Source organism: Alternaria viburni (assembly GCF_023758015.1).
Source record: "Alternaria viburni strain BMP 2772 chromosome Unknown scaffold_23, whole genome shotgun sequence".
Lineage (NCBI taxonomy): Eukaryota > Fungi > Ascomycota > Dothideomycetes > Pleosporales > Pleosporaceae > Alternaria > Alternaria viburni.
The window spans coordinates 530,178-545,269 of record NW_026055792.1 but is presented as its reverse complement, the minus strand read 5'-3'; the positions used below and the strand labels follow the sequence as shown (position 1 = coordinate 545,269).

The 15,092-nt window shown below is 54.9% G+C and overlaps 4 protein-coding genes across 4 annotated transcripts; 2 read left to right on the top strand and 2 right to left on the bottom strand.

Moving 5' to 3' along the window:
- Window positions 1-4,468: 4,468 nt before the first annotated feature.
- On the top strand, window positions 4,469-5,645 carry J4E79_009192 (uncharacterized protein; the record flags this gene model as incomplete). Its single annotated transcript, XM_049358043.1, has 2 exons — window positions 4,469-5,468; window positions 5,518-5,645. The coding sequence occupies 2 exons, from the start codon at window positions 4,469-4,471 to the stop codon at window positions 5,643-5,645; spliced, it is 1,128 nt and encodes a 375-aa protein (XP_049207642.1).
- A 2,802-nt stretch (window positions 5,646-8,447) lies between these two features.
- J4E79_009191 (uncharacterized protein) lies at window positions 8,448-9,098 on the bottom strand (the record flags this gene model as incomplete). The annotated part of the gene is made up of 3 exons (XM_049358042.1): window positions 8,448-8,639; window positions 8,704-8,910; window positions 8,964-9,098. The coding sequence occupies 3 exons, from the start codon at window positions 9,096-9,098 to the stop codon at window positions 8,448-8,450; spliced, it is 534 nt and encodes a 177-aa protein (XP_049207641.1).
- Window positions 9,099-9,613: 515 nt separating this feature from the next.
- J4E79_009190 (uncharacterized protein) lies at window positions 9,614-10,581 on the top strand (the record flags this gene model as incomplete). Its single annotated transcript, XM_049358041.1, has 2 exons — window positions 9,614-10,109; window positions 10,157-10,581. The coding sequence occupies 2 exons, from the start codon at window positions 9,614-9,616 to the stop codon at window positions 10,579-10,581; spliced, it is 921 nt and encodes a 306-aa protein (XP_049207640.1).
- A 954-nt stretch (window positions 10,582-11,535) lies between these two features.
- J4E79_009189 (uncharacterized protein) lies at window positions 11,536-13,932 on the bottom strand (the record flags this gene model as incomplete). Its single annotated transcript, XM_049358040.1, has 4 exons — window positions 11,536-13,579; window positions 13,633-13,646; window positions 13,706-13,846; window positions 13,897-13,932. 4 exons carry the CDS (start codon window positions 13,930-13,932, stop codon window positions 11,536-11,538), a joined length of 2,235 nt encoding a protein of 744 aa, XP_049207639.1.
- Between the last annotated feature and the right edge of the window lie 1,160 nt (window positions 13,933-15,092).

Below are 15,092 nucleotides of genomic sequence, written 5' to 3'. Positions count from 1 at the left end.
AAGTCAGTCTGCAAGAAAGAAGTCATGCAGATACGCTTAGACACTCAACCACAGTACCGGAAACTTTTCTGAAAGATAGGGATGCATCATAGGGTAGCGACAGGAAGTTAGATGCTGGTGGTGCTCGGCGACCATGCAGCCTCACTTCATTGGCAGGGCTTTCAATGCCAATGCATAACCTGACCCGTTCAGGCCCCGAGATGCGAAGACCCATGCGATGTCCTGGCAGAAAGGAGAATGCAGCTTTCCTCATGCAGCATGCACGTGCTCGGGGAGATCATGTGCATCTGATCACATCCTGGTCGTCCGATGATTCTCCTTGAAGCCGGTCAAAGAATGAAAACGTGGATTTCGACTCGAGTCAACTGTCAGAAGTACCCCACCAGCAAGTTAGAAGCATTGGCATTGCGCGTCCTTTCGGGCGCATAAAGGGGAGATAGGGCTGTAGCAACGGCTGTAATGCCGCATAATCAGATTAGGAAAGAAAAAGATTTTGATCTGCGAACCACATCACAATTCTCGTGTCCCTGGTCTCTCGTGTCTCTCGAAGGGGAAAGTGTTTGCTTTTCGTACCCAATTCCTTGGCTTGGCAGTGTTGATCATGTACCTTGTCCGTTAGGAGGGCGGGAACTTTCTGGAGATCATGCGATAGAAATCGGACATGCAGAATCTCCAGGTCAAACTTTGTTATGGCACAGACGTGCCTTGCGCAGCCACCCCCAAGATTGACAGCCTGACAGCCCGCGTTACTCCCGCAGTTTCGATGAACGTTACATCGGGCGGGTTGAGAACTCGTAAGTGCGGCTTGCCGAGTCGTAGCGCTCTCTTGGCTCACCACGTTGCCATTGGCTGTAGCGCGCAATTGCACCGCTGCCCGTGACTAGTGTTTTTGCTAGCAAAATGGACCTGGTGGTTAATGTACCAGAGTGTCGGGCGCACTTGATTCGCTGCCTCGCCGACTGCTTTTGTTTTGCGGTTTTACTGCTGGCTTTTTGTCGCTGGTTTAGGCGCTGTTCGGTTCACCTGCTGCCCGGATCTAGCAGGAGTTTGTTCGTGCGCTACGTGGCTATGGAGCGGTTGTTGAGCACTAGCTGCACACAAGCCTCGGCGGAGATGGTTTGCGCAACCAATTCGGTGCTGCGCAGCTTCGTCGTGAACGTGTCCAACACGTGTGCCTGACAATCACTCGCTGCTGATCGATCTCGCAGAGCCGCATATCTGGCTCATGTGAAGATCGCGGGGAACGCTTACTGAAGATCTCCAGAACTATGGGATGCTGTTGCACATAGATTGTCTGCAAAGCCGCAGGTGTCTGGAGAGCCGGCTTTGCTTCTCCACACGCCTTGTGCTATTGCTCGTATTGCAAAGCTAGTGTGCGATCTCGGAAATAAAAAACAATCCACCCTAGAGCTTATCGAGTACCCAAATGGCTTGGCGGTGGGCGTAGGTGGGCGCAGGATGCTCACAGACAACGGCTAATAAACTTCGGTGATCTGGCATGGCTTGCGAATGCAGGGTCCAATGTCCAAATGCCGAGCGAGCGGCTGCCGACACCCTACGACCTTTGCGACAGCAGATAGCGCTGGGGATGGGTCACGTCCACTTCTTTTGGGCCTGCTGTTCTGATGCTGATGCGATGCACAGCGCGGCGTCAGATGCTGCACTCGATTCACCGGCCACTCGAGTAGGGTACCACTCCCGCCGACAGCTGCACACGCAGAGTAGCGGCAGAGGCAGACGCAGCGAAGTGGAGGCCTGACGCTCAAGTGACTTTGATAGTGCAGGCTGCACGCTCGATGTTGAGCGGGATGGCGCTGCTCCAACAGATCTTGCCCTGCATGACCAGGCCCCGCGGAGCCACGAACACAGTGAGGGGGTTTGCAGTAGCAAAGCAGCTCCGTGCGCTTGAGATGCAAGGCGGCCCTTTTGTCCCAACACCTAACCACTCACGTCGACCAGGCATGCAGCGGTGAGATGGCAGGTTCCGAGTGCATGCTTTCTGCCCATTGCCACTCGTGCTCGCGCTCGCATTCAGACAAAGGCCCCAAGCCACGACGCGCGCTGAACGCCCAACACAGCGTTCTGCCCGCTGGTATAACGCACTGCAACAATGGCTGCTGTGCAGCATGGTCAATATCCCGGGCGGCAAATCATCTGCATGCTTGACCGCTCCTACATCATCCTGCATGCCCTTCACTGTCGCCAGGTACCGCTTGGGGGCTGCGCCAATGACAGCTCGCTTACGGGCTCTAGCGTCTGCGCTAGGGCGGGCTTCCTATGACGACATTGCCAGCAAGCACCCATGATGCGCCCACATCCTACAGCACCTTCCACCAGCGCGCGTGTCAGCGGGGTGTGCAAATGGGCCTTGGCTCTCATCATTCCTCCCAGCTAACCATCCGGTCCGCGTCAATGACAGGCCGAAGATACGGAGCACGAAACAACCTGCCCCAGGCCAATCGTCGACGCTGTGCTATCGGCTCACGATTTCGTCATTGGTGGATATAGCGACCGCACACACAACCAGCCCTGCTACACATGACGCCTCCATCCCAAGGGCAAGCCGATATTGGGGAGTGCGACTGATTGGAGCTCTGTGGGAAGCCAAAGTGGTGTCTTCCTCAAGACTCGGCCCAGCGTGTGAGTCGAGTACAGTTACATGGTGCCGAGCAGGTACACCGACTGCGACCGACGTGCCTGTGGTGCCCCTATTGGACAAGGCAGTTCCCGAGACTGTCGAGGATGCCGCAGCTCGTGACCCGCCATCTGGCTAAGCTACAGTCGTTGCAGCCAAAGCAACATGGACGGCGATCAAACGCTTGCCCATTGCTTAGGTATGCGCACAGGCGCTGCTTCAGGGGACTAATTTCACGTCGGGCGCTTTTTTTTCTGAGTGCGCCGTGCACGACGGAGAGTCAGGAGAGGGGCGGAACCAACGCTAGGACAGAGGGAGAGAAACTCACAGAGTTCGAGTTTACGCAACAACGTGGAGATAGTTGTGGCGGTCCGACTCCGCGACGCGAAAGCAGCCTCTCCGGCCAGTGTCCGGCGCGATGCACCTCGAAACCGCAAGCTTGCGAAGCCGCCTTTTCGGTCCCTTTCTTGGTTGCGGTGGAGCGTGCTGCTAGGCGACCGTTATTCTGCAGCGTCGAGTGTCGACAGTCTCAGAAGCAATGCTTAGGGGGTGATCAGATATCGCCAGGATGAGGACACAGGGCAACTCCCAGGCCTGCCGCACTCGTCAGCATTACTGCGGAGCATTTCACTCTTATCGCTCATCAGGCTAGCGCTCATTGACCAAAACGGCAGGATGCAATTGTGAGTGAATGCACTAGTCCGCTTCCATGCCCCTCGTCGACCCTGGCCAAGTGGATGCACGCCAAAACAAAAGCCAAAAATCCCTCCCGCGCCTACCGCCCGCTGATTCGCAGCTGTCTGGCAGAGACGAAAGGCTTGCCTAGCGGCGAGGGCTTGTTTGGCGCACCACTGGCCTCTCACGGGTGAGAGGGCTGCCGGTGATAGCGCAATGGAGAAGCGGTAGACGCTGGCGTGAGTAAACGGGAGCTGAAGGCTGTTGAGCCCACTGCGCTCAATGGCGCGGATGCCACATCGGCCGTGGGCAGGCCATTGAATAACGCTCCCCACACGCTTAAAAGCAGCGTGCAGAAAGATGCCTTAGCGCAAACCATCCCTGTCGTCACCGACGTAGGTGCTTCCGGGGTCTTCAGCCAACTTGCCTGCTCACTATGCTTGGCTGCCAGCCTATGATGGAGGTGCTGTGAACCCAAAAGACGTAAACGCTTCAAGGAGCGGAATTTATCAGTGTCTCTTCCCCGATAAATCGCCTGCTGATCAACACTCCCCAACCTCTAAGCTTTACTCAATCCTAAATTGTCTCTTGCCTTAACTCGTACCAGAGACTATCAATACTGCTTTCATCATCGTTACCCTCACATCCTTACTTCTTTGTCGCTGGTTTGCTTTTGGAGCGAATAACGTTACCGAACCTTCCACCGCGACACGCAACACGCAACCCCAGCCCACACGGTCCGCCCCTGCACCCGCTGGGCATTCTGCTCCTTGCAAGCACTGTGCTTCACTTGAAACGCTCGAGCGTCTGCCACCCAGTCACTGGTGTCCGCTTTCGCCCTACACCTAATCTCGCTGGTTCATCGCCACGGCTCCTGGTTAGTACAGGTCAACTGATCGACATACCAGAGGGATTATCTTTACTCGACTTGGACTACCACTGCACGGGAGTCCCCAGTGTCAGAGTGAATTCAAAAGGTCGCAGATCCCACCACTGAGTACCTGTGATCGACTATCTCCACGTTTTCAACCCTCGAACTATCACGTTTCACACCTGGATCTACGAGTAGAGTGCCTGTTGTAACACTCACATTCGTCTTCTTGTACCACCTTCTCCTCCGGTCCCTTCCACCTCACCTCCGCAACCCTATACATCGCAATGGCAATGGCAGTCGACAACCGCCAGCAACCCCAGCTTAGCAGCATGGGCTACGATCACATGCGCTACCCCCAGCAACAACCACACTTCACCAACCCGTGGGTGTCCACCGGCGCCTCGCAGCAGCAACTGTACCAAACAACGGTCGCACCCAATGTAGACGCGCAACGGCCTACCAGCATTGCGATCCCGTTCCACAGTCTGCCAGTCACAGCTCCTCCCATGGGACAAGGTATTACTCTCCCGGACGGCACTTTCGGAACAGAGAACTTACTTGTTACGTCTGAAGATATCATGTCGCGAGGATACCCTACTGGCTATGCTACCTCTGGGTCATCACCAAACCAAACCTATGCTCCTACTTCCGCACCCTACTCTCAGGTGGAATATGGCAACACAGAAAGGAGCCCGTACGCATACCAACAGGATGCCTCCCGCCGCTCTTCACATCCGTCAGTCCCCTCAATAGCCTTCTACGAGTCCGTAGAGAGCGCAGCCCAACGACAACGCCAAAGTTCACTTGTTGACTTTAGCAGAATGAACGCACAGCAACCGCGCAACAGCTTTAGCGATGCGCTTGACGCAAGCCGTGGCATGGTCTCCCTGAGTCAGTCAGACATTACTCCTAGGAATATCTACGGCTCTCAAGGAACCAGCCGCAGCTCGACCGACTCCTACGGCTTCCCTTCCGCACACTCGACACACTCGTCAATCTCATCAGGCAGCTATGGCCCGAACGGGTACTACGGTGGTGAGGGCTCTGTGACAGATTACAGCTCTGCATCGGAGTCTGTTGATCTTGGCAACTCGCGCACTTTGCCCCGCCCCAATGCGCTCCTCGGTGCCAACATGCCTCCCGCGCCCGCGTCGATGATGAGCCAGTTCAGCTCAAAGGTCTCCTCCAGCTCGCAAAAGAAGCACAAGTGCAAGATCTGCGACAAGCGCTTCACACGACCAAGTTCGCTACAGACGCACATGTACAGCCACACTGGCGAGAAGCGTAAGCACTCCCTAGCACACCACCACCTACATCACTAACATTATGACAGCATTCGCATGCGAAGTAGATGGCTGTGGCCGCCACTTCTCCGTCGTATCCAACCTGAGGAGACATCGCAAGGTTCACAAGAACGACGGCAGCATCGACCACCCTTCACCGGAGAGTGTCGATCACTAGGTGATCACCACCTTGGTCGCATTTAGTGCCTTGCTTGTCTCGACCCCGTCCCAGGACCCTCTTCAACCGCTTCGTCGCACACGTCTTCAGTACATATAATGTTTTGAGATACCACCGTCGCGCGTTTCCTAGTCACGACTATAGATCGAAACGACAACAATCTGGGACGGTCCTTCCCTTCTACCCATCGCTGCCCACTACGGTTTTTTACTGAGATACCACCTGGCCCTCGACCCGAGAGACCACCACGGCGTTCTGGTGTTCCGAATTACGAGTATTCCGTTTCCGAGCGATTTTCAACACCCTGTAACATTACGCGTTTGTCTTATCCGGGCCTGGTCCCTTGCCGCCCGCCGTTGCTTATTTAATCTTTCGACATTGCTCGACAAGGGCTTTGACCCATAGTCGTCATGGAGCATTTTGTCATCACCATTCGCTTATACCCTTTAATATTTTAGACTCTCTTTTAGCAACCACCCTTTCCCGACATAGAGTCGTGCGGAGGGTCGGTTAGCACAATGACGTTTGTACAGTAGTAGCTTGCAGCGCGCGCGCATAGGTGCCACCCACCGAATGGGGGTACAAGCCAGGATGGCTTTCCGACAGACACTGAGTCGTCGAATACAGGCAGCGGGATCGAAATGACGCATCCCTCCATATTGTGGATAGGAACGCGGCTGAAATCAAAGACCCTTGTTTAATCCCATGCATACCATCTCCCGTTTTTTCTCTGTCTCGAAAATTTCCAAATTCTTCTCACCAGCTGACATAGTGACGGCAGCGGCCCTTTGGTTCGGGACCATGGCGCGGTCTCCGGTCGTCACTTGCGATACCTCGGTCGCCGGTTTAGCCAACGCGACCCTCGTCATGACCTTGTCTCCGCAATGCCATCATTTGGCGTCCCGTGAGCGGTGGGCTTACGACAAGGGGTCAGTCTTGGCTCCCGTCATGCAGCGTCAACCCCTTGCTAGCCGCAAGACCCTTCTTACCTCAGCGAGTGGGGTGTCTGCCGCCGCACCTTGGGCCGCCAAAGGCTTTGGTTCTATGCTATCATTCGCTTTCACACCCACCGGCCCCGTCACTCATGGTAGCCCCTGCCATCAAAGTCGGAGTTGCGTACGAGGCTGAGTGGGACGCAACGATGTCACTTGTTTCACTCGAAAGCGCAAAGCCCCATAGCTGCTGACGTCGGGCTTTCTCTCTGCGTCGCGTCGGCTGCGGGACTTTTTATTTTCTCTGCTTTGCAGGGAGTGCCAATCACGATGCTCGCTTGTAACAGTGGGTCACGCGCTGGAGACGGTCCGAAAGCAGCCTGAGATGAGATCGTAGTGTGCCTGACGGCTGTAGAGTCGTGCCATTTTTCAAGTAAAGATCGTCGTAAGGACGCGACGACTTACAGCATCGCGAAACTTGAGGCAACATATCGCGTTACGAGAACGTGACAAGGCGAGTGCGTGACTCTTTCGCTCCGCTTGCTACTGGTTTCCGCCGCGCCTGTTGGTGCCCGGAGAGTGCGCTGTAATCTAGCTTGCAATACCGCCGAACCACCACTCAGGACAAAGTATCTCCGCCATGGTCCTAAACACCTGTCTTTTCGCCACCCGCTCCGGCTCCTCTATTTCGGTCGGCCTTTGAAACCGCAAACCTTGTGGCCACCACACGGAATTGCAAGCCATCATGCAAGCCAGTGTTGCGTTTTTGGCCGTTGGTTCGTAAGGGAGACACCCTTTCGCTTTGCTATCCTAATCTCCGGCGATCGCATCTCCAAGTAGTACCATGCACCGACACGCTCACGAAGCGAGGGCGGAGTGCCTTAGCTGAAGCGAACTGGTGTCGTTGGGTTATAGTTCCGCATACCATGATATTCCAGGATGCGAAGTCCACAGCCTACCAGCATGCACTTCCTGCGCAGCCGTCTCATGTTAAGCGACTATGGCTTGTAGTATAATCTCAATCCTGGTCGTGTCTACGCCGCCTGAAAACAACCATATGAGGCTTGGGATTGCATGCATTAATGCCCTTGCTATCATGATCTTGACGAAAAGAAGGGTCTCTGCAGCGGTTAACGACAAGGATGGTAGGACTATGACCATACGCCTCATCTTCACTACACATTGCGGTGCTACCATGTCATGAAGAATTGAGGGAAGCAGGTTCGAAAAGCTCATTCGCTACCGCTATCCCCAGATAATGTACTACGAATCCTTCACAATCTCTGGCTGCGACAAGCGGGACTTGCACTTTGCATTCTACTTTGTGATCCACTATGCTAACCCTCGTCAAGCATGAAATCCGCTTCGCAGAGATGAAGCCGCCAGCAGAGACTACAAACACGGCTTGCGCGTAACAAAGTGCCAAGCCGAACTCCACCGCCATTCCTCGAAGCAAGCACCAAATTCAAGCATCAGGTAATCTCCACTACGACGCCAGCTAGTCAGCACAGATGCGTTGTCGTCCGCTGGTGGTGTAGTACGTTATCCTCCCTAAAGTGGGTCTCATATCGAGATTGAACCAACCCCGCGTTCCCAAGTCTGATCTACGACAGTTTCAGCCCTCCCGCGCCTGTTGTAAAGTATCCACACGCTGAACACGCGCAGCTCCGGGTGCCTAACCGATGCTTTTGTGCCTTCCTATTTTGTTGGTAGGCGTGTTAGATTCCGTGTCTCGGGACCCATAGGACGCGCAATCGTCCTCTCGAGCAAATTGCTCGCCTGGAGAAACTTTGGTACTCTTTTGTAATTTCAGGATTCTTGTATCCCGCCGCTTTCGAGGCGAGCGGTGTCGGAGTCTTGGGATCGGTGCTCACTCGCGTCCGTAGGAAATCTTCTGTCGCTTCGTCTTGTTGCCGTCATCATCGTCGTCGTCGGCTGCCTTCTTCTTCTTGCTTCCTCCTAGCCTCGCCCCGTTTGTAGGTTGGCTCGATTCGCGCGTAGGGAAGGACGAAGTCGGGGTAGGAGCGTGCGATGGCGTCGCGGAGCCCGGTGTAGAGGATTCCTGGAGTGCAATCAGCATCGATTCTCTGGCTGTCCATGAGCAAGCGCGGTATCTCTCCACGTACCCTCAGGAAGCTTGTAGAGCTCCGACTGAATATCCGGTCTGCATCACTAATGGGTGCTTTCCGTCTGGTCGCGGTGCCTGCTCCTCCTGCTGTGGTGGTGGTCGCCGCTCCCTTGATGTAGTTGTCGAAGCCCTTGATAATGTTTCCGGCGCTCGTCTCTTCGAGGTACTGCGTCTCGACTCGGAGGATGTTGTCCTCTAGTTGTAGCTGCGATGGAAAGTCAACACGCAAGTTCACAACGCGTCATTGGCTGTACTGACCAGACTGTTGTCGATGATGCGCTTCTTGTTGAGCGATTCGCGCAAGTCGCGTCGCAGTCTCTCGTAGTAGGGCATTCCGCGCGAGCTGTCTGCGCCCGTGTTGTTTGCGCTTCCTGGCGCCGCGTTCTCGGCCATAGTGATACTTCGGATGTTGGCTTTTGGTAATTCCGGAAGTAGAGGTTCGCGGCTGCAGCAGTTGTCGTCGGTCCCTAGTCCGGTAGATCCCAGGTAAACGGTCGCGGTTGCCTTTGGGTGAACGCGGAGGCTAGCGTTGCTGAGCTCGGGCCTCTTCAGCAAACGCAACTTCTAGATCTCGAGCAACGATGCCATCGCACCACATCTCCTTCCCTCCTCCCGCCTAGCTGCCATCTGTCGCCTGTGCAGTCGCCGACAACTTCCGCTTACCAACGTCGCGTATACCTGCTCCGGACGCGCTCAAGCACCCCGCGCCGAACCTCCGACCTCTCAGTCGCAACAACAAATCAGAGAGACCTTGTCCGCGTGACAGCGACAGAATCTCTCCCAATCACCCAAGCAGCAGGCCCATCCTACTGTGTTTGCGACTTCACAAACATCGTCGACGGTTTTACCAAGACAACAACAATCTTGCGCCCGGTGCATACCAAACCTCGAGGATTGCTGCCTGAACTATGGCAATGGACGCCAAAGAGATTGAGCTCCGTGGCAAGGCCATCGGGAAAGCCGTGGCCGAGGGCGAGCCAAGCGCTTCTGTAATCAAGCTGCTCAACGACTTGAAGACGGGTGTGCAAGCGACCGAGGATCTCTTGCGCTCAACCCGCATTGGTGTCACCATCAATCGTCTGCGATCGCACAAGGACCCGGCTGTACAAAAGCTGGCGACAGAACTGGTAGCAAAGTGGAGGGACGAGGTCAAGAAGAAGCAGCCACCCAAGATGAATGGTCCCGCAAAAGCAGCCGCGAACGGAGGTGCAGCATCTTCGCCCGCTCCTCCACCCTCAGGGACTGCGTCACCAGCCCCCAGCCTGGCCAAGAAGAAGCACGACGTCGCCGCCGACAAGCGCAATCACAAGACCGACAAGGTCAAATACCAGGTTACTGGGGACGAGGCACGCGACAACTGCGTAAGGCTGATGTACGATGGCCTGGCCTTCATGAGTGAAGCGAGTAAGTTCGAGCATATGGTGTACCTTGTACTTGACTGACATGCGCAGTGCCGGACGAGATTCTCGTTGTCGCAAAGCAAGTCGAGGCCGCCGCCTACAGTAACGCCGGTAGCGTAAACAATACCTACAAGGAAAAGATGCGCTCTCTCTTCCAGAACCTCAAGAACAAATCGAACCCTCAACTCCGCAGGCGCGTATTCAGCGGCGATATACCCGCAAAGCAGTTTGTCGTCATGACACACGACGAAATGAAATCGGATGCACGCAAAAAAGAGGACGAGGAGTTGGAGAAGCTCAACATGAACCAAGCCATGGTTGCACAAGTCGAAAAGGCCATCTCCAAGGAGTTCCAGTGCGGAAAGTGCAAGCAGAAGATGGTCAGCTACAGTCAAGCGCAGACTAGGTCCGCTGATGAGCCTATGACTACGTTCTGCGAGTGCATGAACTGTGGTAACCGGTGGAAGTTCTCATAGACGGTGGTCAATTGTGTTCACGTGTGGTGCAGATTGTACGCGTGCGTGGTGTATCAGTATAGCGGGTTGCGGCAAACATTGAGTAGCGGGCGTTTACAAAGGTGGCATCGAGGGCGTCGGTCCATTGCGGAAGAGTGTCTGCGTTTCGACTTTTCTAGTCTAATCTGCGGAGGGAAAAAGCAGATGCAAGCTTCTCCTCTTTCGGCACTGATGGATAAGGTTACTATATCAAATATAATTTGGATCCAATTCTTTCACAACCATCGCTTCTCCACACTCTTCTCCAATATGTGGTTGCCGTGTCTCTGGACCATCTCGAAAAGAGCAAGTCGCCTTCTTCCTGAACGACCATCTGAAGGCAGCCTGTTGAGCTACAACAACCCTTTCAAGACATCAAGGTATTTCCGCGTCGTAATAGTACATGATCTCTGGAAATTATGAGAAGTCAAAGTCTCGGCAATTCCCCCTGTCAAATGATAGACCACATACAAAGTAGTTCTGATATCACCGGGCAAACACAGCACTATCGAGCTACGAAGTGAACAGCCCCACCATGCACAACCCAGCCCAATAGACTCGTAACAGATGTCGAAACGATAGCAACAAGAGGCCATAGCAGCTCGAGAAACAGTATAATTCGCTATTCTTGTCGTCGCCATGGACTCGCAGTTTTGCTCAAACGAGTACGCTACAACGGTATTCCGAAGATTGAATATGCACAATACACCCGCCTAATCCGTGGGGGATGGTAAATTACAACGCCATCGTCAAGTTAACAAGACATAGAGAGAGACTGCGAGAGGAAAGAAAAAGGTAACTATGCAATGCACCGCCGACGCTTTGGTTTTGGTCCTCATCCGCTCGGAAGAGACTCCAACAGGTGAACTTGTTGGATCCAAAGCTAACAATGCAACAATCAACGACACTCGGTTACGGCTCGGCACTCCAAGTCTCCTAGAACTTGAACGTGCTCTTCTTCCGCCCTAGACTGAAGCGGTTCTTGCCGTCTTTGTCGGTGTCGGTGGTGGGTGTATCGGGCGGGTTGTGCTCGTCTGTCGTGCCGTCGTGCTTGTCCTTGCCTCCGGACCAGAATTTGGGTTTGGCTTTGAGACTCATTGATGTATGCCTAAAACGACTCAATCCGCTCATACCCTTGACGCTGCCAAAGCCATTCGCCGCCTTGTCCTTCTCCCCGACCGCACTTGGAGGTGGTGGTACAACCTCCCCACTCGCGACGCGCTTCTTCTCTTCTTCAGCTGCTGATGTTTTGCTGGCTTCGAGTGCTGCACGGAGGTCATCTTCTTGTTTGCGGTAGTTTTCGCGCCGTTGTATTTCCATCTCTTTGCGCTTTTCCCTCGCTTGCCTCTCAAGCTCCTTCTCCTGGGCCTTCTCCTGGGCCTTGCGTTCCTTCTCTTCTTTGCTCTTACCGAAGAGCCCGAGATTACTTTTACGCGCAGCGAGTACGGGAACCTGAGTTGTGGTATGTTCGACTGGGTGATGGTCGGTGTTCGTTTGAACCTGTGCAAGCGGTGGGGCGGTAGCTGCATGGTCGAGGCTCGCGAATTTGTCGGCCTCTTCCATCGTGGGTGTGGTCGCGTTGTGGAAGGTATGATATGACTGGCCGTTGACACCGTTCGCTTTCGGTGTTGTGACCTCTTCCTGTGCCATCTTGGCAGCTTGCTCTGCTTCGGCGAGAGCGTCGGCTTCTTGCTCCTTCATCATGGCTTCTTCTGTTGTCTCCTGGTAAAACAAGACATATGCACAAGCCAGCACATTCTCTCCACCGAAAAAGTTCCTGACGTAGGCCTTGTCTACCGGCTCAACCATCTCGTCGTCGAACAATAGCCAGCCTCGATCCTGCGTCTTGATAATGGATACGTAGTGACCATGATAGGGCCCACCTCCTATGTGCACCACAACTGCATATAGCTCGTATAGTCTGTCTGGGTCTTCTGCTTCATCGGTGGTGTTGAACAGCCGGAGGTAGAAGGGGTATACGACACGGTGGAAGAGCTTTTGCAGGCGCTGGAGATCCTCTGTATACTTAAAACGCTTGAGATGCAAGGCCAGGATTTTGGGCAATCGCTTGATCTTCATCCTCTTTTCCGCCTCTTGCAGGCCTCCACAGTTGTCGCAATGAAATTTGTTCCGTTCACACAACATCTCTTCTTCTGAGAATTTGCGCAAACAGCTCGTCACTGACGAGTGCTGTTCCAGATCGACAGACAGGTCCAGGAATGCCTCGTCTCGCTGTGATGTGTTTTCGCATGTGAGGCATCGTGTTTCGGACGTTAATGTGCCTTCAAACAGCTCGTGTACCCACCCAGAGTTTGACTTGGCAGAGGCCACCGAGTTCCGCGCGGTCACTACTTGGCCATCCGTTACAGTCTCGCCGTCCTCGGTTATCTCTTCCACTTGGGCTGGGCGACTCTTGGAGTAATTCTCGACATTATCTACGACCTCGTTCAGCAGTAAGTTCAGGAACTCGTGTGCATCCTGGTGCATAGGTGTCCGGAACATCTCATTGTCCCGCCGCAATATCTCGAGAAGTTTGTGTGGGCTGACGACGCCTATGCGTGATCTGTGTGCTATGACGGCCTCGAATATATCTTTCAGCGATGAAAATAGCGATTCGTTCATGCCATATGCGTTTGCGTTCTCGTAGTCCATCTGCAGAACCGGACCGGCCGCCAGAGCCTGCTTCTTCTTGTACTCTGGCGAGTCTTTGTTATCCTCGGGCTTGGTGCCTGGGGGCTGGTTCGTCGCGCCTGGCGTGGTTGCTGGCTTTGCGGGACTTTTGGCATTTGGGCTGGAGAGTGAGGTGCGCCCCGTGGGCGAGAGGGCTGTACTCTGGCCATTTGGGAGGTTTGTGTTGAGTTTGAGGGGGCCTGACGTGGGCCTCTCGAGAGCTTCTGGGGGCGAGCGCGCGGGAAAGTTGATGACCTGTTCTCGAAAGGGCACTGAGTAGTATAGACACTGGACTATCGAGTTGCAGTAGCTGGCGGGCAGTCAGTATGTGTCGGGACGGGAGTGGACGAGACGTGTGCATACCATGTGCTTCCAAACTAGAGCATAGCGCGGTCAGCAGGCGGCTCGCGAAGTGCGGTTACGTAGCCAGACTTACATTCTCAAAGCCAAAGAACTTGTCGCTGCCGTCGCCGCGCAGAGGGCCCGCGTTGAGCAGCAGCTTCTCCAGCGGCGTCACCTCGGGCGCGTTGGGGTCTTTCCTGACGGGTATGCTGCCGGTCGCTGGGCTCAAGGGCGGCTATGGTATGTCAGTCAGGGCCAGCCATTGCCGACGAACGCGCGACTCACAGCACCGGACTTGATGCGACTGAAAAAGGAACTCATGGCTGGGGTATCGTGCGCAGGGAAAGGGTGGGGTGCAGGCGGACGAGGGCTAATGCGACAGCACTTCAGGCGATGTGGGCACGGTCGTGGTGCGAACGGGCTGGGGAAGGTGCTACTGGGTGCGGGCCCAGGGTTGTGGAAGGAGCGAAGGGCAACATGGAGGTCGGCAGAGGTACGAGGCGTGAAGGATGCAATTCACGCACAGCGGCTTGGAAGGCTGGCAGGTTGGGGAAGCAGAGCCGGAAGACGGACCAAGGCGAGGCGAGGCATGGCTCTTTGGGATAGCTAACGCGACTAGAGGCGCCATAAGAGAGGCCGATGCCGAGAGATCCCCACGACCTGGCACACGCGACCCCGCCAACGAGGAACCGCCTCGGACTAACGCGCTGAAGCCAGCCGTTCCATCCAATGCTGTCCCGGCCAGCGAATTGTATCACCCACGCGGTGGGGCGCGATACCGAAGAACATGCATAGAACATCTGATGCTGATGCCCCATCACAACACGCTGACCCTCGACGGCACCCTGCCCAGCCCGCCGACGGTGTGCCTGATGGACAAGACGCTCAGCCGCCTGCATCGAGGCTAAACTCCCACCAGTCATGCGCCGCGCTTCTAGAACAAGACTGGCAAGCAACCGTGGCGCTTGTCGGCTGCCAGAGCGCGATCGTCATTGGGGGACGAGGGAACTGCTTCTAGCGTCTTCCCATACTGTGGTTGTGACATGCACTGCAAAAGTCCAGAGCATGACGACACCAGGCCTGACAGTCCAGAATTTCACCCCCGCCAAGTCGCTGTCAACTACACTCAAAGTCCAACACTGACACCCATCTCAACATATTGCCGGGGCCATGCACATGATTCAATAGCAGGCGGGCACCCTCCCGTCTTATGCAGCACGGCACACATCCCCCGCATATCAGCTTCGACGACAGGGTATCCATGGTGGGTCCGAATGGGTGTGCGGCAGTCATGCGTTCATGTTAGTTCCGTATTACTCACTACATTTCCACCTCTGTCGCTGTGGACGACGAATTACAAGAAGTGTACACGTACTAAATACACTTGCCTCACGAAAATGCCCAAGGCGGGTGTGCATTGTTGTGCGCCTGCCGTTGAAAATAGCCACGCGAGAATCTCAGCCACCCTTTTACCCGAACTC